Genomic DNA, 25,314 nt, shown 5'->3' on the forward strand with positions numbered 1-25,314 from the left:
GGTGCTCCGGGAGTATGGGGTCCGGGGTCCTCGTGGTGCCCTGTGGGGGGTGCTCCGGGAGTATGGGGTCCGGGGCCCTCGTGGTGCCCTGTGGGGGGTGCTCCAGGAGTATGGGGTCCGGGGCCCTCGTGGTGCCCTGTGGGGGGTGCTCCGGGAGTATGGGGTCCGGGGCCCTCGTGGTGCCCTGTGGGGGGTGCTCCGGGAGTATGGGGTCCGGGGCCCTCTGCTAAGGGCTGTCCGTTCCCTGTATGAGCAGCAGGAGCTTGGTTCGCATTGCCGGCAGTAAGTCAGACCTGTTCCCGGTGCGTGTTGGTCTCCGCCAGGGCTGCCCTTTGTCACCGGTTCTGTTCATTACTTTTATGGACAGAATTTCTAGGCGCAGCCGGGGGCCGGAGGGCGTCCGGTTTGGGAGCCTCAGAGTCTCATCTCTGCTGTTTGCGGACGATGTTGTTCTGATGGCTTCAACGAACCAGGACCTCCAGCTGCTCTGGGGCGGTTTGCAGCCGAGTGTGTAGCGGCCGGGATGAGGATCAGCACCTCCAAATCTGAGGCCATGGTTCTCCTTCCCCTCTTCAGGTTGGTGGGGAGTCCTTACCTCAAGTGGAGGAGTTCAAGTATCTCGGGGTCTTGTTCTCAGTGAGGGACAGATGGAGCGTGAGATTGACAGACGGATCGGTGCGGCGTCAGCAGTGATGCGGTCGCTGTATCGGTCTGTCGTGGTGAAGAGGGAGCTGAGTCGGGGCAAAGCTCTCGATTTACCGATCGATCTACGTTCCCACCCTCACCTATGGTCATGAGATTTGGGTCATGACCGAAAGGACGAGATCGCGAATACAAGCGGCCGAAATGAGTTTCCTTCGCAGGGTGGCTGGAAACCACCTCAGCTGCTCCTTCACGTTGAAAGGAGCAGCTGAGGTGGCTCCCGATCCACACACACCTCCTCCAGCCCAGAACAGCTGGAGGAGGTGTGTGTGGATCGGGAAGTTTGGGCATCTCTGCTGAGACTGTTGCCCCCGCGACCCGGCCCCGGATAAAGCGGAAGAAAATGGATGGTTGGATGGATTACACTCACAGCCTCAGGCCTGATTCTGATGTGGAAACATTCAATAAATGATTTATTTTCCTCATATTAATGTCAATAATCTACTGCAAACATTCTTTATGACCGAAATGACAGATCAGATCCCGCTTTTATTTTGGACACAGTGGAATAAAGTGAATAGATCACATGGTAACGCTGAGTTTTCCTCTGCTGTGTGGACTGAGCCGAGAGATGGTCAGGTTTTATTAAAGTCTATTTCGCCTCATTAGTTTAGGAAACATTTGCTTTTTCCTATATTTTTCCTGTTGCTGTTCAGCGTAAAAGGCTTAATATAGAATAACTGTATGGGCCTGATGCATCAAAACGGAGACGATAGCGTGACATTTTGCCTCAGTAGGAGCACTTTGTGATCTCACTCCAGACTTAGCGCATTTAAGTGGGTGGAGTTTGTTTTGCTTCGCGTTCACGCCGAGCACGGCCGATCCGCGCCACAGCGGACGCTGTAGCTCTTTTTCTCTGGAGACGTGAACATGGTTTAGCTCACGATGGTTTAGCTCACGATGGTTTAGCTCACGATGGTTTAGCTCACGATGGTTTAGCTCACGATGGTTTAGCTCACGATGGTTTAGCTCACCATGGTTTAGCTCACCATGGTTTAGCTCACCATGGTTTAGCTCACGATGGTTTAGCTCACGATGGGGTAAATAAAGTTTTTAGTTTGACCTGTGAGAGCCTAAGGCTTAAGAAAGAACGCAAGACAGCGCCATGTAAACCAGGAAGTGAATGTCAGCCGTGTTTCCATCAGGGCAGTCGCCTCCTCTTGTGACGCCCCCTCACAGGTGGCGGAGGCGAATGGCACATATAGCGCCGCCAAGAGCCTGCGCCGCCCCGTGCGCCGCCACAAGATCTGGCCCTATAAGTCTGTTCTGTGGGGGAGCGCCCTCTCATGGCCACGTGTTGCATTTACAGGTGTTTGGATGCAGGACTAAAGCTCAGATCACTTCACCCTAAAGTCACTTGTGGGCGCGGCCCTGCCCTAAAGGAACCGGTCTGAACTGAACTGGTCCTAATCCCCCTTCACATATATGCTGCTGTTCTCCAGGCTCCAGAATGTGAACGGTCATTCCTCCTGCAGCTGTGGTGTCTCCTCCCTCTCTCCTCTCTCTCCTCCCTGTCTCCTCCCAGAGTTCCTCCTGAGGGCAGACTTCCTCTTGAGGGTGGAGTTTCCTCCTGAGAGCAGAGCTCCTCCTGTGGGCGGAGTTTCCTCCTGTGGGCGGAGCTCCTCTCTGCTCATACTTGTGTGAACTTTGCGCTCCTGCCCCAGTCTCTCCTCGGTCATGCGTGTGCCGGCTCGGTCATGCCTGTGTTCCAGTTCTCCCGTGTGGACTTCTCGCTCACGTGCCTGGGGCTGCTGTTCCTGCTGCTGGACGTGGGCCTGGACGCCTGGGCGGTGGTGGAGTTCTTCAGGGAGGGGGAGCGGGTCCGCCTGGGGCTCCTGCTGCTGTTCCTGCTGGGCTCCTCGCTCCTGGTGCAGGCCTACAGCTGGCTCTGGTACAAGTACGAGGACTTCGAGAGGGAGACGAGCGTGGAGCGAGCGGCGGGGAGGAGCACTCTGAAGGTCCTGCATGTGCTGCAGCTGGGAACCTACCTCAGGTACACAAATACATACACTAACACACAATACTACACTCAATACTACACACAGACACAGCTGGCTCTGGTACAAGTACGAGGACTTCGAGAGGGAGACGAGCGTGGAGCGAGCGGCGGGGAGGGGCACGCTGAAGGTCCTGCATGTGCTGCAGCTGGGGACCTACCTCAGGTACACAAATACTTATACTTATACACCCTTATATACACTTATACTACTCACAATACTACACACAGACACGCTGAAGGTTCTGCATGTGCTGCAGCTCGGAACCTACCTCAGGTACACATATACATATGTGTCAGGGCTCCGTTTTGGGACCTAAGTTATTTATCATGTACATTAATGAAATCACTGAAGTCCTCAACAAATTACAATGTCTCCTGTTTGCTGATGATACCAGTCTGTTCTGTTCTGGAAAAGATCTCGAGCTGCTTTTGAATACAGTAGGAACTGAGCTTAAGATACTAAAAAAATTGTTTGATATAAATAAACTTTCCATAAATCTGCATAAAACTAAATATATTGTATTTGGAAACAAGGAAGTAAATAAACCGTGTCAACTCAAAATTGGGGAGGTAGGAATTGAAAGGGTGTATGTAACAAAGGGAATCAATATTGATGATAAGTTAAATTGGAAAGCGCACATAAATACACTAAAGACTAAAATTTCTAAAATTATTGCCATACTATGTAAAATTAAAACCTCTGTGAATCAAATTGCATTATATAAACTGTACAATTCCCTCATCCTTCCACATCTTAGCTATTGTGTGGAAATATGGGGGAATACCTATAAAACTAATATACAACCTATCTTTTTATTGCAAAAGAAAGCAGTTAGAGTGATCAGCCGTGCAGAATACTTGGCTCCAACAAATCCACTTTTTATCAGACTAAATATCCTAAAATTGCATGATCTTGTTGATGTTTACACAGCAGTTGTGATGTACAAAGCTCACAGTCTCATGCTCCCTCAGAGTCTACAGGAGATGTTTCAAACTAGAGAATCCATATACAACCTTAGAGGAACTGATCTGCTACAGAAACCTCTAGCGCTCAGTAATACTAAGAGGAGGAGTTTATCAGTCAAAGGCGTTGATCTATGGAACGGTTTATCTATTCAACTTAAGGCTCCAAAACTATTAAAGCATTTAAGAAAACGTATAAGTCAAACATGATAGAGAAGTATAGAACACTTGAATGAAGACCATTAGAAAAGAAGTCGATCGAGGAAACATAGCATAGTTTCTGATTGTTGAAGTTTAAGTTGTGTTCTTAAGTGTTTCCATCGTTGGTATTAGAGAAAGTGTATAATGAGTCTCTTTGGACACAGAGTCACAGTTTGTAAAAGGGTTTAGGCAGAATAAGTCTTGGCTTCAGCCTAAACCCCTGTCAGTCAGGCTTCATTTAGATTAAATTCTTAATGTATGTGTTTTCTTATTGTATAATGTTTAAGATCTTTGGAAAACATGTGACATGTGATTTAAATGTTCATAATGACCGAAGAAAATAAATTAACTAACTAAAAATTAACTAACAATTAACTAACATACACTTACACACAATACTACACACTTATACACACTTACACTACACACAGACACGCTGAAGGTCCTGCATGTGCTGCAGCTGGAGCCTACCTCAGGTTGCTGCACTTTACTCACAGTTATACACACACTACTTACTACTACACACACTTACCCAGTCACTACTACACACACTTACACAGTCACTACTACACACTTTTACACACACGACTCACTACACACGTTTCTCCACATGTTGCGTAACTAAACCAACACGGCCCCGACGAGCAGGAAAACTTTGAACTTTAAGGCGAGACGCTGCAGGTGAACACGGACACAAATGATAGAAATAACTCTTCTCCTTCTTCTTCTTATTTATTTAGTTTTAAGTGGCACAATGTACATTAATTAATACAATGTAAATGCCCCCGAGTTAGCCAAAAGGCTGGTTTTCATCGTCCCCCTGCCAGATCTCATAAGGCAACCTAAAAAGAGTCACTAAAAAATCACATACTGCAGTAAAATACAATATAAACTGGACAGAGTGAGCGGACATAACAGATAAAACAACCGCATACATTATATTCACACACTCAAATAGCAGTTTAGTGGTATTAGATGGAGCCTCTCTTACTGATGGAGGTGCTGTCTGACTGAATGCAGATCTCCTCAAAGGGATAGTGCAGTCCCCTCTGGTGGTGCCTCTGGTGCTTCGTTTAGACTGGACAGTGATGAACGTGGAAATAGGAGGTGGAGCTAAGTTGTGCCAAGTCTTGTAAACTGAACAGATATGGTGAAACTTTAGTAGATTGTCCCAGCTTAACCTCTTAACTCCCGCCTGAACTGAGAGGATCTTTTTCCTCACGTCATCACATTTTTGTTTTCCATCATTTTTTTGTTTGGTATTCAACTCATTTTTTTGTCATTTTTAGGTCAATTTTTTGTAATTTTTTTGTCATTTTTATCACATTTTTGTCATTTTTTTCGTCACATTTTTGTCATTTTTTTGTCATTTTTTCGTCACATTTTTATCACATTTTTGTCATTTTTTTCGTCACATTTTTGTCATTTTTTTGTCATTTTTTGTCACATTTTTATCACATTTTTGTCATTTTTTTCGTCACATTTTTGTCACGTTTTTATCACGTTTTTATCACATTTTTGTCACGTTTTTATCACGTTTTTTGTAATTTCTTTGTAATTTTTATCACATTTTTGTCATTTTTTTCGTCACGTTTTTATCACATTTTTGTCATTTTTTTCGTCACATTTTTGTCATTTTTTTGTCATTTTTTGTCACATTTTTATCACATTTTTGTCATTTTTTTCGTCACATTTTTGTCACGTTTTTATCACGTTTTTATCACATTTTTGTCACATTTTTATCACGTTTTTTGTATTTTTTTTGTAATTTTTATCACATTTTTGTCATTTTTTTCGTCACATTTTTGTCACGTTTTTATCACGTTTTTATCACATTTTTGTCACGTTTTTATCACATTTTTGTCATTTTTTTGTCATTTTTTGTCACATTTTTATCACATTTTTGTCATTTTTTTCGTCACATTTTTGTCATTTTTTTGTCATTTTTTGTCACATTTTTATCACATTTTTGTCATTTTTTTCGTCACATTTTTGTCACGTTTTTATCACGTTTTTATCACATTTTTGTCACATTTTTATCACATTTTTGTCATTTTTTTGTCATTTTTTTATCACATTTTTATCACATTTTTTTGTCATTTTTTCGTCACATTTTTATCACATTTTTGTCATTTTTTTCGTCACATTTTTGTCATTTTTTTGTCATTTTTTGTCACATTTTTATCACATTTTTGTCATTTTTTTCGTCACATTTTTGTCACGTTTTTATCACGTTTTTATCACATTTTTGTCACGTTTTTATCACATTTTTGTCATTTTTTTGTAATTTTTATCACATTTTTATCACATTTTTTTGTCATTTTTTCGTCACATTTTTATCACATTTTTGTCATTTTTTTCGTCACATTTTTGTCATTTTTTTGTCATTTTTTGTCACATTTTTATCACATTTTTGTCATTTTTTTCGTCACATTTTTGTCACGTTTTTATCACGTTTTTATCACATTTTTGTCACGTTTTTATCACGTTTTTTGTAATTTCTTTGTAATTTTTATCACATTTTTGTCATTTTTTTCGTCACGTTTTTATCACATTTTTGTCATTTTTTTCGTCACATTTTTGTCACGTTTTTATCACGTTTTTTGTAATTTTTTTGTAATTTTTATCACATTTTTGTCATTTTTTTCGTCACATTTTTATCACATTTTTGTCATTTTTTTCGTCACATTTTTGTCACGTTTTTATCACGTTTTTATCACATTTTTGTCACGTTTTTATCACGTTTTTATCACATTTTTGTCATTTTTTTGTAATTTTTATCACATTTTTATCACATTTTTTTCGTCATTTTTTTATCACATTTTTGTCATTTTTTTCGTCACATTTTTGTCATTTTTTTGTCATTTTTTGTCACATTTTTATCACATTTTTGTCATTTTTTTTATCACATTTTTGTCACGTTTTTATCACGTTTTTTGTAATTTCTTTGTAATTTTTATCACATTTTTGTCATTTTTTTCGTCACGTTTTTATCACATTTTTGTCATTTTTTTCGTCACATTTTTGTCATTTTTTTGTCATTTTTTGTCACATTTTTATCACATTTTTGTCATTTTTTTCGTCACATTTTTGTCACGTTTTTATCACGTTTTTATCACATTTTTGTCACGTTTTTATCACGTTTTTTGTAATTTTTTTGTAATTTTTATCACATTTTTGTCATTTTTTTCGTCACATTTTTATCACATTTTTGTCATTTTTTTCGTCACATTTTTGTCACGTTTTTATCACGTTTTTATCACATTTTTGTCACGTTTTTATCACGTTTTTATCACATTTTTGTCACGTTTTTATCACGTTTTTATCACGTTTTTATCACATTTTTGTCACGTTTTTATCACGTTTTTATCACATTTTTGTCATTTTTTTGTAATTTTTATCACATTTTTATCACATTTTTTTCGTTATTTTTTTATCACATTTTTGTCATTTTTTTCGTCACATTTTTGTCATTTTTTTGTCATTTTTTGTCACATTTTTATCACATTTTTGTCATTTTTGTGTAATTTTTTTAATGAAATCTTTGTGACAATGGTGAAAATGTTTTTTTATGAAGGACTTTCAGTGCTTGTATAATATTCCAGCGTTTTGTAGTTGATTTGTGTGTGTTGGACCAGCACGTTCGACAATATATGATGTGACTAAGGATGAGTGAAGGAAGAACATCTTTGCTGCTCCAAGTTGAGGATATCACATATTTACCACATTTCTTTGAAAATGTAAAGACTGAGTCAACTGCTTTTGGACTAAGTATAAAATATAAAAGTACAAATACTGAAGTACACACTGACTGAAGTACAAGTACACACACTTGTAAACAGAAACCGGTTTGATCAGATTCTCTCACGTTCACGTTTTACTCATTTCTGACTAAATGAAAACTGACACAGAACGAGCCTCAGATCCGTCAACCTCCTGAACTCTGGAGGTTCTTAGCTTTCAAACGAGGGGGAAGTTTGGGAATAACAATAAGGGAAACAATTGGGGGGAAACGGAGGTATAACTGAGAAGAAAATGTAAGAAAAAATCGAATCATTTGGGAGAAGTTTAGAGAAATAGGTGTAATGGTTTGGGGAAAGATTTAGGAGAAATGTGCAAAAAAGTGGGAAAAATTCGCTGAAAAATGGGAATGTTGAGAAAAAAAAATCTGGAAAAATGTGCAGAAAATTGGAAAAAATAGATTTAAAAGAAAAATAGGGATCGAGAAAAAAAAATAAAAAAAATAAAAAATATTGAACTGTTCCTTTTTGTCACGGCCCTGGTTCGAGTGGTTCCACACGTTTAGGTTTGTCAGGTTCATTTCCTGTTTGTGTTTTAATAACGACGAAAGTGAAAGATAAACTCACAAACTCGGGCTGAGTCAGAGGCTCCGAGGTTCGTTTAAGGCGTGAACGAGGTTTCTGAGAAGAACAAAAGATAAAAAGAGTGAATGAAATTCCTCAGCACATTCACACAAACGCTCCCATTTCTTTACATTTCATTTATGTTTAACGTGTGTTTTTGAGGATAAAGTTGTTACATTTGTGAGTTTCATCTTAAGGCGAGACGCTGCAGGTGAATAGGGAAAAAATGTATATTTACAGATATCAATTTGAAACTGTTGCTGTCGATCACTGGCATAAATGTGAGGAACAAATACATGGCAAATTTTCTGTCATTTTATCTTTTCATATAAGAACAAGGTGTTTTATGCCTAAAAATGCCCCAAATTTCCCATCTTAAAACAAATCTAAGATCAACAACTCTTAATGTAAGACCTGCTTCTCACAGAGAGATAAAACATTCCATTCTTTAAAGTGGGCGGCTCGGTGGCACAGCGGTTAGAGCCTCAGCTTCACAGCTCGAAGGTCCCGGGTTCGATTCCCACCAGGACGGGGCCTTTCTGTGTGGAGCATGTTCTCCCCGTGTCTGCCACTAAAAACATGTACAATAGGTGAATCCTCCAGCAGGTGATTCTGACCATCAGCCTGGCTCCACATCATGGAGACGGGTCTCCGGGCGCAGCAATACTTTCCTTAAATATTAGTATTTATTAACAACATTTTGCTTAAATCAAGGAACATTTAAGTAAAATATCCACAATGTTTCACTAAATAAGAATGTTTTCCTTAAATTATTCCATTTTCTGAGGACATTTTGCTTAATTCTAGTTATTTATTTGCTTAAATTTAGTGTTTCTTTCTTGTTTTATGATGAGAATAATATTCTAGAAATAAGAATTCTTAGCAAGAAAACAATGCTGACCCCACTGGCCGAATTTATTCCTTAAAACAAAACAAAACGTCTAATTTTAAGATCTTTTCCCTTGTTTTAGTCGCGCACTTTTTGCAGTGTGTGTTTGAGGGATTGTTGTTGTGGCTTTTCGTGTTGCATCTCCATGAAAAGAGAATAAATGAACTACATGAAAAATATGCAATAAGTTTGACGTAAAGCCTTTATTGAAAACTACAGGTGGAACTGTTTTTTTGCTGGATTTTTGGCTTTTTTTGCTGGATTTTTGTCATTTTTTTGCTGGATTTTTGTCACTTTTTTGCTGGATTTTTGTCATTTTTTTTGCTGGATTTTTGTCACTTTTTTGCTGGATTTTTGTCACTTTTTTGCTGGATTTTTGTCACTTTTTTGATGGATTTTTGTCACTTTTTTGATGGATTTTTGTCACTTCTTTGCTGGATGAACTACGTGAAAAATGTGCAATAAGTTTGAGTAAAGCCTTTATTGAAAACTACAGGTGAAACTGTTTCTGCAGCTGAGCCGAAGTTTAGGCAGAACGGACGCAGAGTCGAAGCATTTCTGTGATCAGGCCCACATTAATGTACCCATAGGCCCCGCCCCCCCTTAGCTCAAACCCTAACCCTAATGCTAACCTATAACCCTCACCCTGCTACTCCTACATGATGATGATGATGAGCGTGGGCCACATGAGCAGTGTCCACGTGGCTCCAGCAGGACAGTCAGATCAGTGCTGTCCTTCCTCTCCCTGATCTCTCACATCCACCATCAGCAGGTCTCGCACACATGAAGACACGGCTCAGGTCCATCAGGTCCATCTGAAACGCTCCGTCCTTCACCAGATCCTGAGCCGTGTCTTCATGTGAGCGAGACCTGCTGATGGTGGATGTGAGAGATCAGGGAGAGGAAGGACAGCACTGATCTGACTGTCCTGCTGGAGCCACGTGGACGCTGCTCATGTGGCCACGCTCACTCATTACAATCACAGACAGAGCCAGCTTAACCAGTGGGTTCAAACATCTCTGTGATTCTACCCAATCACAGATATACATGTGACCCTTTAAGACTTAAACATCTCTGTGATTCTACTCAATCACAGATATGCATGTAACCCTTTAAGACTAAAACATGTCTGTGATTCTACTCGATCACAGATATGAATGTAACTAGGGCTGTGCGATTAATCGAAATTCGATTACGGTTTCGATTACAACAGTAAACGATTACAAAATTAGCATCATCGCAAAAAATCGATTATAATTTTTTTTTTCAATTTTTTTTCCAAATTTTTTATTTTGGGATTTTTGTCACTTTTTTGTCACTTTTTTGTCACTTTTTTGATGGATTTTTGTCACTTTTTTGATGGATTTTTGGCTTTTTTTGATGGATTTTTGTCACTTTTTTGATGGATTTTTGTCACTTTTTTGTCACTTTTTTGATGGATTTTTGTCACTTTTTTGATGGATTTTTGTCTTTTTTTTGATGGATTTTTGTCACTTTTTTGCTGGATTTTTGTCACTTTTTTGCTGGATTTTTGGCTTTTTTTGATGGATTTTTGTCACTTTTTTGCTGGATTTTTGTCACTTTTTTGCTGGATTTTTGTCTTTTTTTTGCTGGATTTTTGTCACTTTTTTGCTGGATTTTTGTCACTTTTTTGATGGATTTTTGTCTTTTTTTTGATGGATTTTTGTCACTTTTTTGCTGGATTTTTGTCTTTTTTTGATGGATTTTTGTCACTTTTTTGCTGGATTTTTTTTAAAGGCAACAAATAATCGTTTGAATAATCGTGATTTCAATTATGACAAAAATAATCGTGATTATTATTTTTTCAATAATCGAGCAGCCCTACATGTAACCCTTTAAGACTTAAAACATCTCTGAGATTCTGCCCGATCACAGAAATGGCTTCCGCTCCGTCCGGCTGTTTGAGGCGAGTGGATGGAACGTGGCCTCTCCTGTTTGCTTCTCGGTGCTTTACTTCCTGTCCAGCTCGATTGCCGTGTTGGCGCGAGACTCCCCCACAGACGAGTCCAGGCCGCTGGTGGCGATCAGGTACTTGGTGCGCTCGGTCAGCAGTCGGGTCTGGGCGTCCGTCAGGCGAGCGTTGCTCCGCTCCAGTCTGGCCGCCAGGGACTTGCGCAGCAGGTTCTCCTCGGAGTACATGCTCCTGTACCTGTCCAGCTCCGACCGGACCGCGAGGCCGTCCGTGGTGGCGGATCGAACGCGGGACACCTCGCCCTCCAGCTCCCGGATCCTCTGCTCCAGCCGGGACTGCGTCTGGGCCGCGTTGCTGGCGTTGATCTGGTCTTGGGCTTTCTGAGAGGCCGCCTGGGTCTGGAGGAAGAGGTCGACCTGCTCCAGTTTGTGCTTGAGCTCGTCTCTGCTCCGTCCCTCGGTCAGAGAACGCTCTCTCTGCGCGAAGTCCGTCTGCCTCCTCAGCTCCTGCAGCTCGTCCACACGCCTCTGCTCGGAGCGTTTCACAGACGACAGCTCCTCTCGCAGCTCGTCGTTGTCCTTCACCAGCCGGCGGCGCTGGAGAGTCTCTCGGTCCAGCAGCTCCTGAAGGTCCATGTTCATGATGAAGTCTCCAGTCTTGTCCTGGTCGCGCAGCCTCTTCTCCGTCGTCTTCACCGTCGTCTGCAGACTGTCCAGCTTCCTCTGCAGATCCGAGTTCGAGCTCACCTTTTGGCTCAGACTCGTTTCCACTTGCTTCAGACGGGTTTCCACTTGCTTCACACGGGTTTCCCCTTGTTTCACACGGGTTTCCGCATCGTTTCTCTGCTCTCTGATACTCAAAGCTTTCCTCTTTAACCTCTCGTGCCGCATCTGCAGCTCCGCCTCCTTCTCAGCAAAGCGCTTTTCCGCTCGCACGCGCTGATCTTCCCTCTGCGAGAGCTTCTCTTTGAGCTGCTCCAGGTCCTCGAGCGCACAGGCCTTCTGCTCTTCTAAAGCGCAGACCTGGTCCCGGAGCTCCTTCCTCGCGTTCACCAGAGCCGCCTCTTTGGCGTCGCGGTCGTGGTCGGCGTCCTGCAGTCGTCGCCGTAGCTCCGCGGCGTCGCTCTGGGAATGGGACAGCTTCACACAGAGGCCGCTCACTTCTTCGTAATGGCGGGCGGCGTCAGCGGCGAGTCTGTCTTCAAGTCTTTGGCTTTTCTCCGCCCACCGCTCGACCTCCTGAGCGCCGGCGGCCAAGCGGGCGCGAGAGGAGTCCGCCTCCTTCTCCAGCGTCTCCCTGGCTTTCTTCTCGTGCTCGAAGTTGTTTCTCACGAGGCCCAGCTGGGACTTGAGCGCCGCCAGCTGGTGTGTGCAGGCGATGGCGGTTTGGGAGAGGGCGTCGCCGTTGGCCTTGGCTTCTCTCTCGGCGTTTTGCAGCTGCTCCTTCAGACTCTCGCTCTCCTCGAAAAGGAGTTTCTCTTTGAGGCTGCCGTCGGCCCGGAGCCGCTCCAGCTCCGCCGTCAGACTCCGGACCTGCTCTTGTAGTGTGGACGTCTTCTGCAGGAGGTCAGCGTTCTCCTCCTTCACCTCCTGCTGTCTGTGGAGCAGCTCGTCCTGGAGCGCCCGTGCACTGCGCTCGTGAGCCAGCAGCTTCTGCGCGGCGCCGTGCTCCTCCTCCAGCCGCTTCACGCTGACGACCAGAGTCCGCACTTCCAGCTCGCGGTTCCTCAAAGCGAACTCCATCTGTTGTTTCTCCCGGGCCTGGAGCTGGTTCTGCTCCTCAGTCTGTTGGAGCTTGTCTTTCGTGGCGTTGTGCGACGCTGTGACCTGGCGCCGGTTCTCCTGCTCCTGCTTCAGCTGGCGTTTGAGATGATCCACCTCCATCTGCAGCTCCGGCTTGACTCCGCTGACGTCATCCAGGGAGTTTTTCAGATCCGCCTTCTCCGTTTCCAGCTGCTTCACTTTGTTCGACAGGCGACTGTTCTTGTTCTTCAGCTTCTGAACGGCGCGCTCGTACTCACGGAAAACGTTCTGAACTTTCATGGTGCTCGCGGAGTCCAGAGAGCTCGAGTCCAGCTCCTGCATGAACGACTCCAGGTCGTCTGAGGCCGTGTCCGAGGACTGGGTCAAATCCTCCATGAAGTTCAGCTCCTCCAAACTCTGGATTTCCTTTTTCTCCTTGAGCATCTCTCCATCGTCGCCGCGAAATGACTCTTGTTCGTTCTCTTGTCCAGATCCTGGCTCCTCTTGTGTTCGCTCATAAACCTCGCTGTCACTTTCCCAGCCTGAGTCGTGTTCTGGGTGTTCATGGCTTTGAGGTTTTGGCGACAGTAGTGGACTGGAGTTTAAGCTCGATGGGGCTGATTCTTCTTCTAGAATCTCTTCCTCGTCCTCCACCTCGTCGTCACTCAGACTCGATGGGGCTGATTCTTCTTCTAGAATCTCTTCCTCGTCCTCCACCTCGTTGTCACTCAGACTCGATAGGGCTGATTCTTCTTCTAGAATCTCGTGCTCGTCCTCCACCTCGTTGTCACTTAGACTCGATGGGGCTGATTCTTCTTCTAGAATCTCGTGCTCGTCCTCCACCTCGTCGTCACTCAGACTCAATGGGGCTGATTCTTCTTCTAGAATCTCTTCCTCGTCCTCCACCTCGTCGTCACTTAGACTCGATGGGGCTGATTCTTCTTCTAGAATCTCTTCCCCGTCCTCCACGTCGTTGTCACTCAGACTCGATGGGGCTGATTCTTCTTCTAGAATCTCTTCCTCGTCCTCCACCTCGTTGTCACTCAGACTCGAGTCTAAGTCGCTGTCAGGTTTTGAGCTCCTTCCCTCTGGTTCCTCTTGCAGCTCAAACTCCTCACAGTCAGATGTTGTGGCAGCGTCCGGCTCTGGGATCATGTGTTCATCTCCTGCTCCATCATAAACGTCACTGTCCTGGTCTGACTCGCAGTCTGGGTCTGCGTGGATTTGAGGTTCTGGTGAGAGAATCTCTTCGTCGTCGCTAATTCCCTCTGGTTCCTCTTTAAGCTCAGACTCCTCAGAGTGTGTCTGCTCTGGGGAGACGTGGTCAGCTTCTGCGCGCTCATGAAGGTCCTCCCCGTCGCTGTTAGATTCCTCTGGTTTCGCTTCAGACTCAGAGGTTCTGTCTGTGTTTGGCTCTGGGGAAACGGGCTCATCTTCTGCCCGATCATGAATGTTATTGTCACTTTCCAGATCTGAGTCGTCATCGCTAATTCCCTCTGGTTCCTCTTCGAACTCAAACTCCTCATTGTCAGAGGTTGTGGCAGCGTCTGGCTCTGGGGGAACAGGCTCATCTTCGGCCTCATCATTGTCACTTTCCAGATCTGAGAAGTCGTCTGAGTCGTGGCTTTGAGTTTTTGGACTGGAGTTTAAGCTCGATGGGGCTGATTCTTCTTCTAGAATCTCTTCATCGTCGCTAATTCCCTCTGGTTCCTCTTCGAACTCAGCGTCTGGCTCTGGGAATACGAGGTCATCTCGGGCTCCCTCATAAATGTCCTCCACGTTGTCGTCAACTTCCTCTGGATTGGCTTCAGGCTCAGACTCAGAAGTTCTGTCTGCGTTTGGCTCTGGGGAAACAGGCTCATCTTCGGCCCGATCATGAGCATCATTGTCACTTTCCAGATCTGAGAAGTCGTCTGAGTCGTGGCTTTGAGGTTTTGGTGACGACAGTGGACTGGAGTTGAATATTTCGTCATTTGTTTCCTTATCTTCATCGTCACTAATTCCCTCTGGTTCCTCTTCGAACTCAAACTCAGAGTCAGAGTTTGTGGCTGCGTTTGGCTCTGGGGAAACAGACTCATCTTCTGCTCGATCATAAGCGTCATTGTCACTTTCCAGATCTGAGAAGTCGTCTGAGTCGTGGCTTTGAGGTTTTGGACTGGAGTTACACCTCGATGGGGCTGTTTCTTCTTCTAGAATCTCATCGTCATCACTAATTCCCTCTGGTTCCTCAAACACCTCATTGTCAGAGGATGTGGCAGCGTCTGGCTCTGGAGAAATGGGCTCATCTTCGGCCTCATCATTTTCACTTTCCAGATCTGAGAAGTCGTCTGAGTCGTGGCTTTGAGGTTTCGGTGACGACAGTGGACTGGAGTTTAAACTCGATGGGGCTGATTCTTCTTCTAGAATCTCTTCATCGTCGCTAATTCCCTCTGGTTCCTCTTCGAACTCAGCGTCTGGCTCTGGAAATACGAGATCATCTCGTGCTCCCTCATAAATGTCCTCCACGTTGTCGTCAACTTCCTCTGGATTGGCTTCAGGCTCAGACTCAGAAGTTCTGTCAGCGTTTGGCTCTGGGGAAACAGGCTCATCTTCGGCCTCATCATTTTCACTTTCCAGATCTGAGTAGTCTTCGGCCCGCTCATCAGCATCATTTTCACTTTCCAGATCTGAGAAGTCGTCTGAGTCGTGGCTTTGAGGTTTTGGACTGGAGTTAAACCTTGATGGGGCTGTTTCTTCTTCTAAAATCTCTTTGTCATCACTAATTCCCTCTGGTTCTTCTTCAAACTCAGTGTTTGGCTCTGGGGAAACAGGCTCATCTTCTGCTCGATCATGAGCGTCATTGTCACTTTCCAGATCTGAGAAGTCGTCTGAGTCGTGGCTTTGAGGTTTTGGTGACAATAATGAACTGTAGTTGAATGTTTCGTCATTTGTTTCCTTATCTTCATCGTCGCTGATTCCCTCTGGTTCCTCTTCGAACTCAAACTCCTCATTGTCAGAGGACGAGGCAGCGTTTGGCTCTGGAGAAATGGGCTCATCTTCGGCCTCATCATTTTCACTTTCCAGATCTGAGTAGTCGTCTGAGTCGTGGCTTTGAGGTTTTGTTGACAACAGTGGACTGGAGTTGAATGTTTGGTCATTTGTTTCCTTATCTTCATCGTCGCTAATTCCCTCTGGTTCCTCTTCGAGCTCAAACTCCTCATTGTCAGAGGACGAGGCAGCGTCTGGCTCTGGGAACGCGAGGCCGTCTTCTGCTCCGTCATAAACATCGGAGTGGAGGTCGGAGTCTTCGTCCGAGCCGTCGTGGCTTTGCGTTTCTTCCTCATCTTCTGTGTCAGACTCTTGTTCCTCATGAGCTGTTTTGGCTTGAGGAACGCTGTCGTCGTCAGATTCGTAATCAGATTCTTCCAAACCCAGCTCAGCCATAAAAGCCCTCCTCTTGGAGATGTTGGATTCAGGGATCTCCTCAGTTTCATCCTCGTCCGTCGAGATTTCTTTCTCCCCGAGGCCGGACGTGAGAGCGGAGGTGGACGTGGAAGGTTCATCGGCGCCGCCTTCTGCGCCTGGAGTTTCTGGAAACCTTTGAGTGTGAGGAGAGTTGTCCTTGGGAGAGTCGTCATCAGATTCTGAGAAAGAGCAATCTTCCAGAATATAGTTAGACATGAAGCCTGTCTTCTTGTCTTTGGAGGTGTTGGTCGAAGGAAGGGCATCAGGGCGGCGGTTTGGAAGACGGCGGAAGTGTGGGGTGGGTGGAGCCGACTCTGTTTCAGAATCTTCGCTGCTCGAGATGTGTCTGGGTTTGAAAGCAATATTTGTCCTCCTTTTCAGGCGGGATGAGGCTACTTTCTTGAGGGGTTTGTCGACTGAAGAGTGAGACTCTTCTATGACGGGTTTGAAGTCTTCTGTAAAGTCAGCCTCTTCTGTGAGGGGTTTGTGTTCTGTAAAGTCAGCCTCTTCTGTGAGGGGTTTGAAGTCTTCTGTAAAGTCAGCCTCTTCTGTGAGGGGTTTGTTGTCTGTAAAGTCAGCCTCTTCTGTGAGGGGTTTGAAGTCTTCTGTAAAGTCAGCCTCTTCTGTGAGGGGTTTGTGTTCTGTAAAGTCAGCCTCTTCTGTGAGGGGTTTGTCTTCTGTAAAGTCAGCCTCTTCTGTGAGGGGTTTGTCTTCTGTAAAGTCAGCCTCTTCTGTGAGGGGTTTGTGTTCGCTGACAGATAAACTGGCTTCTGCAGACAGTCGTGTCATGGAGGTCGGGCTTTGTGCTTCCATCAGTGGAGTCGTGTTCCCGGGATCGTTGACATCAAAGTCAGCTCCTTCTTCCAGCAGAAGCTGAACTATCTCCACGTGACCTCCTCGCACGGCCAGATTCAGAGGGGTCAGTCCGTCCTGGTTGCAGGCGTTGATGTCCACGGGGCAGTTGAGGAGCAGCTGTGTGACGGTCACAGACGGGAGGCTAGCGCTGAGATGTAGCGCTGTGTTTCCTTCTCCGTCTGCCAGGTCTGGCTCAGCGTGATTCTCCAGGAGAACGCGGACACAGGCTTCGTGCTGACCTTGAACTGCTTTCATCAGGGGCGTTCTTCCTTCTCCGTCCAAAAGGTTCAGTCCCGCGTCAGAGTCAACGAGAAACTGCACCACGTGGACACAGCCGACAGCGCAGGCCACGTGCAGCGCCGTCCGGAGCTGCTTATCCGTCTGGTTGATGTCGCTCCTCTGTTTGATCAGCTGTTTGACTTTAGCCAGGTCTCCCACTGATGCAGCTTTGTGGAGCTTCCCCAGGTCTCTGTCCTTCAGGTCATAACCCGCGGACCGTCCTGGAGGAACGTCACGGCCTCCAGACGAACCGCTGCTCTCCCCGCCACGCCTTCGGAAGTTAAACATGTTCCTCACGGCCTCCATTTTGCAAACGGTGTGAGTTTATAGTGTTTTTAGCCGTGAAACAGCAGCGTTTTACACGTTCTCGAAGCACTGACGCTCAGAGAAGTTGAAAATGTGTCTGTTTGTGTCGACGCAGCTCTCGAAGTGCTGAGCTGGGTCTGACGTCGCTAACGGCAACCAACAGGATGTCCTGGAATCTGGCCCTGTCGCTACGGAAACGGATCTGCATGTAGATGACATCATTCCAGACACGCATCTCTGGAATCGCCCATATATGGTCATGTTTGATAACAGTCAAAGGGGGAAAACAATTTGGAGAAAAATCTAAACTTTCTCTAATTATTCAAAAACTACTTTAACAAACGCTGAATTATGAATATAGTTTCTACTAAATAAAGAAACAAAGACATGGGGAGGAGCAAAGTGGTTCAACAGCCCATAAATACATAACAAACGGAGAATGCTAACTTGATGCTACATGTTAGCATCGGGCTAATGCTAACGGCTAGCTACAACTGCCGTTTTTTCACTTCTACTGAACAATCTGCTGTGAGAAAATATCCATATGGACCCGATTTACACCTGACTTTATTTATATTTGATAAATAAGTTCATATTCCACCAGAAAATGGCTAAAAAGAGTGAAAAATTGTGTTTTCTAAAGATTCTATTTTCCCCCTCGGCGAAGCCACGCCCCCTTCTATGACGAGATGCCGTCTGTATCTATATGGTCATGTTCCTGAGGGGGGGGGGGCAAAGATGTTTAAAGTGCATATGACAAGGTTTTAATACTTTTGAACAAATGACTTATTCAGATGAGAAACATCAGCGTTAAGTTAATCATTATATTTTTATTTCAGTTTAGCAGAAAATTGAATGAGGAAATGTTGGCCAGAAAAGTTATATTTATTAGAATTTTTAAGCTGCTGACAGGAAGTGACATCGACACATGCTAACACACATGCTAATACACACATGCTAACACACATGCTAACACACATGCTAACACACGCTCACACACATGCTAGTACACACACGCTAACACACACAGTAACACACGCTAACAAACATGGTAACACACACTCACACAGTAACACACACACTAACACACATGCTAACACGCATGCTAACACACACACAGTAACACACACATGAACACACACATGCTAATGCACATGCTGTCACACACACGCTCACACACACAGTAACACACACACGCTAACACACATGCTAACACGCATGCTAACACACATGCTAGCACACATGCAAACACACACACAGTAACACACACATGAACACACACATGCTAACACACATGCTAACACACAAGCTAACACACACGCTAACGCACACGCTAACACACATGCTAACACACGCTACCACACATGCTAACACACACACACGCGAACACACGTAGCTGCTCCGCCGTTAGCATTCATCTCCGCTAACCCGGACTTTTTCAGTCGAAAATTGTCCTGACTGAAGTGTCTCTGTCAAGATCAGTTACTGTTGTTGAATTGTCTTTTAGCGACGTGACTTTAACACCTGGGCGTGGCTTCATTTATAATAGTACTTCCTGTTTCCCGCCGCAGACACCTGGGCGTGGCCATGTTTATAATAGTACTTCCTGTTTCCTGCCGCAGACACCTGGGCGTGGCCATGTTTATAATAGTACTTCCTGTTTCCTGCCGCAGACACCTGGGCGTGGCCATGTTTATAACAGTACTTCCTGTTTCCCGCCGCAGACACCTGGGCGTGGTCATGTTTATAACAGTACTTCCTGTTTCCCGCCGCAGACACCTGGGCGTGGTCATGTTTATAACAGTACTTCCTGTTTCCCGCCGCAGACACCTGGGCGTGGCCATGTTTATAATAGTACTTCCTGTTTCCTGCCGCAGACACCTGGGCGTGGCCATGTTTATAATAGTACTTCCTGTTTCCTGCCGCAGACACCTGGGCGTGGCCATGTTTATAATAGTACTTCCTGTTTCCTGCCGCAGACACCTGGGCGTGGCCATGTTTATAATAGTACTTCCTGTTTCCTGCCGCAGACAACTGGGCGTGGCCATGTTTATAACAGTACAACATCCTGTTTCCTGGGCGTGGTCATGTTTATAATAGTGTTTCCTGTTTCCTGGGCGTGGTCAGGTTTATAACAGTACTTCCTGTTTCCTGCCGCAGACACCTGGGCGTGGTCATGTTTATAATAGTACTTCCTGTTTCCCGCCGCAGACACCTGGGCGTGGTCATGTTTATAATAGTGTTTCCTGTTTCCTGGGCGTGGTCATGTTTATAATAGTACTTCCTGTTTCCCGCCGCAGACACCTGGGCGTGGTCATGTTTATAATAGTGTTTCCTGTTTCCTGGGCGTGGTCATGTTTATAATAGTACTTCCTGTTTCCCGCCGCAGACACCTGGGCGTGGTCATGTTTATAATAGTGTTTCCTGTTTCCTGGGCGTGGTCATGTTGATAATAGTGTTTCCTGTTTCCTGGGCGTGGTCATGTTTATAATAGTATTTCCTGTTTCCTGCCGCAGACACCTGGGCGTGGTCATGTTTATAATAGTATTTCCTGTTTCCTGGGCGTGGTCATGTTTATAATAGTATTTCCTGTTTCCTGCCGCAGACACCTGGGCGTGGCTTCATTTATAATAGTACTTCCTGTTTCCCGCCGCAGACACCTGGGTGTGGTCATGTTTATAATAGTACTTCCTGTTTCCTGCCGCAGACACCTGGGCGTGGTCATGTTTATAATAGTATTTCCTGTTTCCTGCCGCAGACACCTGGGCGTGGCTTCATTTATAATAGTACTTCCTGTTTCCCGCCGCAGACACCTGGGCGTGGTCATGTTTATAATAGTATTTCCTGTTTCCTGCCGCAGACACCTGGGCGTGGCTTCATTTATAATAGTACTTCCTGTTTCCTGCCGCAGACACCTGGGCGTGGTCATGTTTATAATAGTACTTCCTGTTTCCTGCCGCAGACACCTGGGCGTGGCTTCATTTATAATAGTACTTCCTGTTTCCCGCCGCAGACACCTGGGCATGGTCATGTTTATAATAGTACTTCCTGTTTCCTGCCGCAGACACCTGGGCGTGGTCATGTTTATAATAGTACTTCCTGTTTCCTGGGCGTGGTCATGTTTATAATAGTGTTTCCTGTTTCCTGGGCGTGGTCATGTTTATAATAGTACTTCCTGTTTCCTGCCGCAGACACCTGGGCGTGGCTTCATTTATAATAGTGTTTCCTGTTTCCTGCTGCAGACACCTGGGCGTGGCCATGTTTATAATAGTACTTCCTGTTTCCTGGGCGTGGTCGTGTTTATAATAGTACTTCCTGTTTCCTGCCGCAGACACCTGGGCGTGGCCATGTTTATAACAGTACTTCATGTTTCCTGGGCGTGGTCATGTTTATAATAGTACTTCCTGTTTCCTGCCGCAGACACCTGGGCGTGGCCATGTTTATAATAGTGTTTCCTGTTTCCTGGGCGTGGTCATGTTTCTAATAGTACTTCCTGTTTCCTGCCGCAGACACCTGGGCGTGGCTTCATTTATAATAGTACTTCCTGTTTCCCGCCGCAGACACCTGGGCGTGGTCATGTTTATAATAGTACTTCCTGTTTCCTGGGCGTGGTCATGTTTATTATAGTGTTTCCTGTTTCCTGGGCGTGGTCATGTTTATAATAGTACTTCCTGTTTCCCGCCGCAGACACCTGGGCGTGGTCATGTTTATAACAGTACTTCCTGTTTCCTGCCGCAGACACCTGGGCGTGGCCATGTTTATAATAGTACTTCCTGTTTCCTGGGCGTGGCTTCATTTATAACAGTACTTCCTTTTTCCTGCCGCAGACACCTGGGCGTGGCCATGTTTATAATAGTACTTCCTGTTTCCTGCCGCAGACACCTGGGCGTGGCCATGTTTATAATAGTACTTCCTGTTTCCTGGGCGTGGCTTCATTTATAACAGTACTTCCTGTTTCCCGCCGCAGACACCTGGGCGTGGCCATGTTTATAATAGTGTTTCCTGTTTCCTGGGCGTGGTCATGTTTATAATAGTACTTCCTGTTTCCTGCCGCAGACACCTGGGCGTGGTCATGTTTATAATAGTGTTTCCTGGGCGTGGCCATGTTTATAATACTACTTCCTGTTTCCTGCCGCAGACACCTGGGCGTGGTCATGTTTATAATAGTACTTCCTGTTTCCCGCCGCAGACACCTGGGCGTGGCTTCATTTATAATAGTACTTCCTGTTTCCCGCCGCAGACACCTGGGCGTGGCCATGTTTATAATAGTACTTCCTGTTTCCTGCCGCAGACACCTGGGCGTGATGGAGATGGCGATCCGGAAGTTCCGCTTCTCCAGGGGGCGGGGCACAGACCCGGGCGACGTGGCGGTTTACCTCAGCCATGACGTGGCGATGCTGCGGATCGTGGAGACGTTCTCCGAGAGCCTCCCTCAGCTCGTGCTCATGGTCACCACCAACATCCAGCGAGGACACCTGAGCGCGGTCCCCGGTGAGCGCCTCAAAGGTCAGAGGTCAGAGTGTGTCCGCCGCGCCGGCTTAACCCCGCCTCTGTCTCCGCAGTCCTGAAGAGCGTGGCGTCCGCCCTCGCCGTCTCCTTCTGCGTGACGTCCTACCACCGCTCGCTGCGCCACTTCCTGAAGGACAAGAAGAAGCAGAACGTGGCGTCGTCGTTCGTGTACTTCCTGTGGAACCTGCTGCTGATCGCGGCGCGCGTGGCGGCGCTCTCGCTCTTCGCCTCCGCCCTCCCGTGCTTCGTGATCCCGCACTTCCTCTGCTCCTGGGCGCTGCTGGTCGTCTGCGCCTGGCGAGCGAAGACCGACTTCATGGGCGAGGCGTGGGGCGAGCGGCTGTACCGAGCCACCGTGGGCCTGGTCTGGTACTTCAGCTGGTTCAACGTGTCGGAGGGGCGGACCCTGCGCCGCACGCTGCTCTACCACGCCTTCATCCTGTCCGACATCGCCACGCTCTGCGGCCTGTGGTTCTGGAGGGAGAACCCCGACGTCCGCCGCTTCAACCGCGAGCACCTCATCGCCGTCGTCTGCGTCGTCCTCGTTTATTTACTGGGACTCTCGCTGAAGACCTTCTACTATCGCCGCTTCCATCCCAACGTGTCCAAGGACGAGCTGAAGACGGCGGGGGAGGAGCCGGCCCTCGGGGAGGCTTTTACCTGCTCCATCCATGTTCGGACTGAGGAGTTTGGAGACGAGACGGATTCCCCGGCGTTCAGGAGCGCGCCGAGGACTCCGGCCTCCAGAGGGCGCCCCACAGAGCCGAGGAAAGTCAACAAGCGGATGATGAAACTCGCAAATAACTTCTACTCCTGACCTCGGAATCCATTTTTATGCTTGTTTTATTTATTATTTCAGTGTCGCTGTAAAGTGTTGAAGTGACAAAAATTTGACCAAAAAATGACTAAAATTTGATTTTAAAAAATGACGAAAAAATGTCAAAAATTTGATAAAAATTTGACCAAAAAATGACCAAAATGTAATAAAAAAAAGACAAAATTTGATTGAAAAATTGACAAAAAAATACTATAATTGCACAAAAAAATTACGAAAAAATGACCAAAATGTGACAAAAAACGACAAAAACATGATGAAAAATTGACCAAAAAATGTGTCAAAATTTGATAAAAATGTGACAAAAATGTGATAAAAATGTGACAAAAATTTGATAAAAATGTGACAAAAATGTGATAAAAATGTTACAAAAATTTGATAAAAAATGACAAAAAACGACAAAAACATGATGAAAATTTGACCAAAAAAATGACCAAATTTTGATCAAAAATTTTTGAAAATTGTGATAAAAAATGTGATAATAATCGTCCTCGTTTATTTACTGGGACTCTCGCTGAAGACCTTCTACTATCGCCGCTTCCATCCCAACGTGTCCAAGGACGAGCTGAAGACGGCGGGGGAGGAGCCGGCCCTCGGGGAGGCTTTTACCTGCTCCATCCATGTTCGGACTGAGGAGTTTGGAGACGAGACGGATTCCCCGGCGTTCAGGAGCGCGCCGACGACTCCGGCCTCCAGAGGGCGCCCCACAGAGCCGAGGAAAGTCAACAAACGGATGATGAAACTCGCAAATAACTTCTACTCCTGACCTCGGAATCCATTTTTATGCTTGTTTTATTTATTATTTCAGTGTCGCTGTAAAGTGTTGAAGACTGTTTTAATTTATTCATGTTAATTTTATGTAAAAGTGTTTTTATCTGAAATGTGGCAGGATTATTGCGTCTCTGCTGTGAAGGATCAGTGTTAATTTGTTTTTATTTATGGATGTTTTTTTTTTTTTAGACTTTGAAAGAACGATCGTCACAAAACAAAACAAATACGTCTTTGTCCATTTCTTTTTCCCTCGTGTTGGTCTCCAGTTTGGCTTTACCCCAATCCAAAAGCTTCTGGAGAAAAGGTGAGAAAATAGTGACAGAACTGAGACGAAAACAATGATGGAAATGTGATAAAAAGTGACGAAAACATAGATGAAAAAGTGGCAAAAATGTCACAAGAAATTGACAAAAAATGACCCAAAAAATGAGAAAAATGTTACAAAATGTGACAAAAATTTGACCAAAAAATGACAAAAATTTGATAAAAATGTGACAAAAAATGACCAAAATGTAATAAAAAAAAGAAAATTTGATTAAAAAATTGACGAAAAATTACAATAATTGGACAAAAAAAAGACAAAAAAATGTGACAAAAATGTGATAAAAAATGACAAAAAACCGACAAAAACATGATGAAAATTTGACCAAAAAAAAGAAGAAAAATGTCAAAAATTTGATAAAAAATTGACAAAAATTGATTAAAAAATTGACAAAAAATTACTATAATTGCACAAAAAAATTACGAAAAAATGACAAAAATGTGACAAAATGTGACAAAAATTTGATAAAAATGTGACAAAAAATGACCAAAATGTGAGAAAACATTGATGAAAAAGTGGCCAAAATGCCACAAGGCGAGGCGTGGGGCGAGCGGCTGTACCGAGCCACCGTGGGCCTGGTCTGGTACTTCAGCTGGTTCAACGTGTCGGAGGGGCGGAGCCTGCGCCGCACGCTGCTCTACCACGCCTTCATCCTGTCCGACATCGCCACGCTCTGCGGCCTGTGGTTCTGGAGGGAGAACCCCGACGTCCGCCGCTTCAACCGCGAACACCTCATCGCCGTCGTCTGCGTCGTCCTCGTTTATTTACTGGGACTCTCGCTGAAGACCTTCTACTATCGCCGCTTCCATCCCAACGTGTCCAAGGACGAGCTGAAGACGGCGGGGGAGGAGCCGGTCCTGATGGAGGCTTTTACCTGCTCCATCCATGTTCGGACGTTTGGAGACGAGACGGATTCCCCGGCGTTCAGGAGCGCGCCGACAACTCCGGCCTCCAGAGGGCGCCCCACCGAGCAGAGGAAAGTCAACAAGCGGATGATGAAACTCGCAAATAACTTCTACTCCTGACCTCGGAATCCATTTTTATGCTTGTTTTATTTATTATTTCACCGTCGCTGTAAAGTGTTGAAGTGACAAAAATTTGACCAAAAAATGACTAAAATTTGATTTTAAAAAATGACGAAAAAATGTCAAAAATTTGATAAAAATTTGACCAAAAAATGACCAAAATGTAATAAAAAAA

General features: G+C 45.2%; 1 protein-coding gene across 1 annotated transcript; it reads left to right on the plus strand.

The window, feature by feature from the left end:
* Positions 1-2,348: 2,348 nt before the first annotated feature.
* Positions 2,349-23,787, plus strand: LOC306973520 (XK-related protein 8-like; the record flags this gene model as incomplete). Its single annotated transcript, XM_079570443.1, has 4 exons — positions 2,349-2,695; positions 21,969-22,168; positions 22,240-22,958; positions 23,542-23,787. Exons 1-4 carry the CDS (start codon positions 2,400-2,402, stop codon positions 23,785-23,787), a joined length of 1,461 nt encoding a protein of 486 aa, XP_079426569.1. The 5' UTR covers positions 2,349-2,399.
* Positions 23,788-25,314: the final 1,527 nt, after the last annotated feature.

Source organism: Gobius niger (genome assembly GCF_951799975.1).
Source record: "Gobius niger genome assembly, chromosome: 14".
In the NCBI taxonomy this organism is placed as follows: Eukaryota; Metazoa; Chordata; class Actinopteri; order Gobiiformes; family Gobiidae; genus Gobius; species Gobius niger.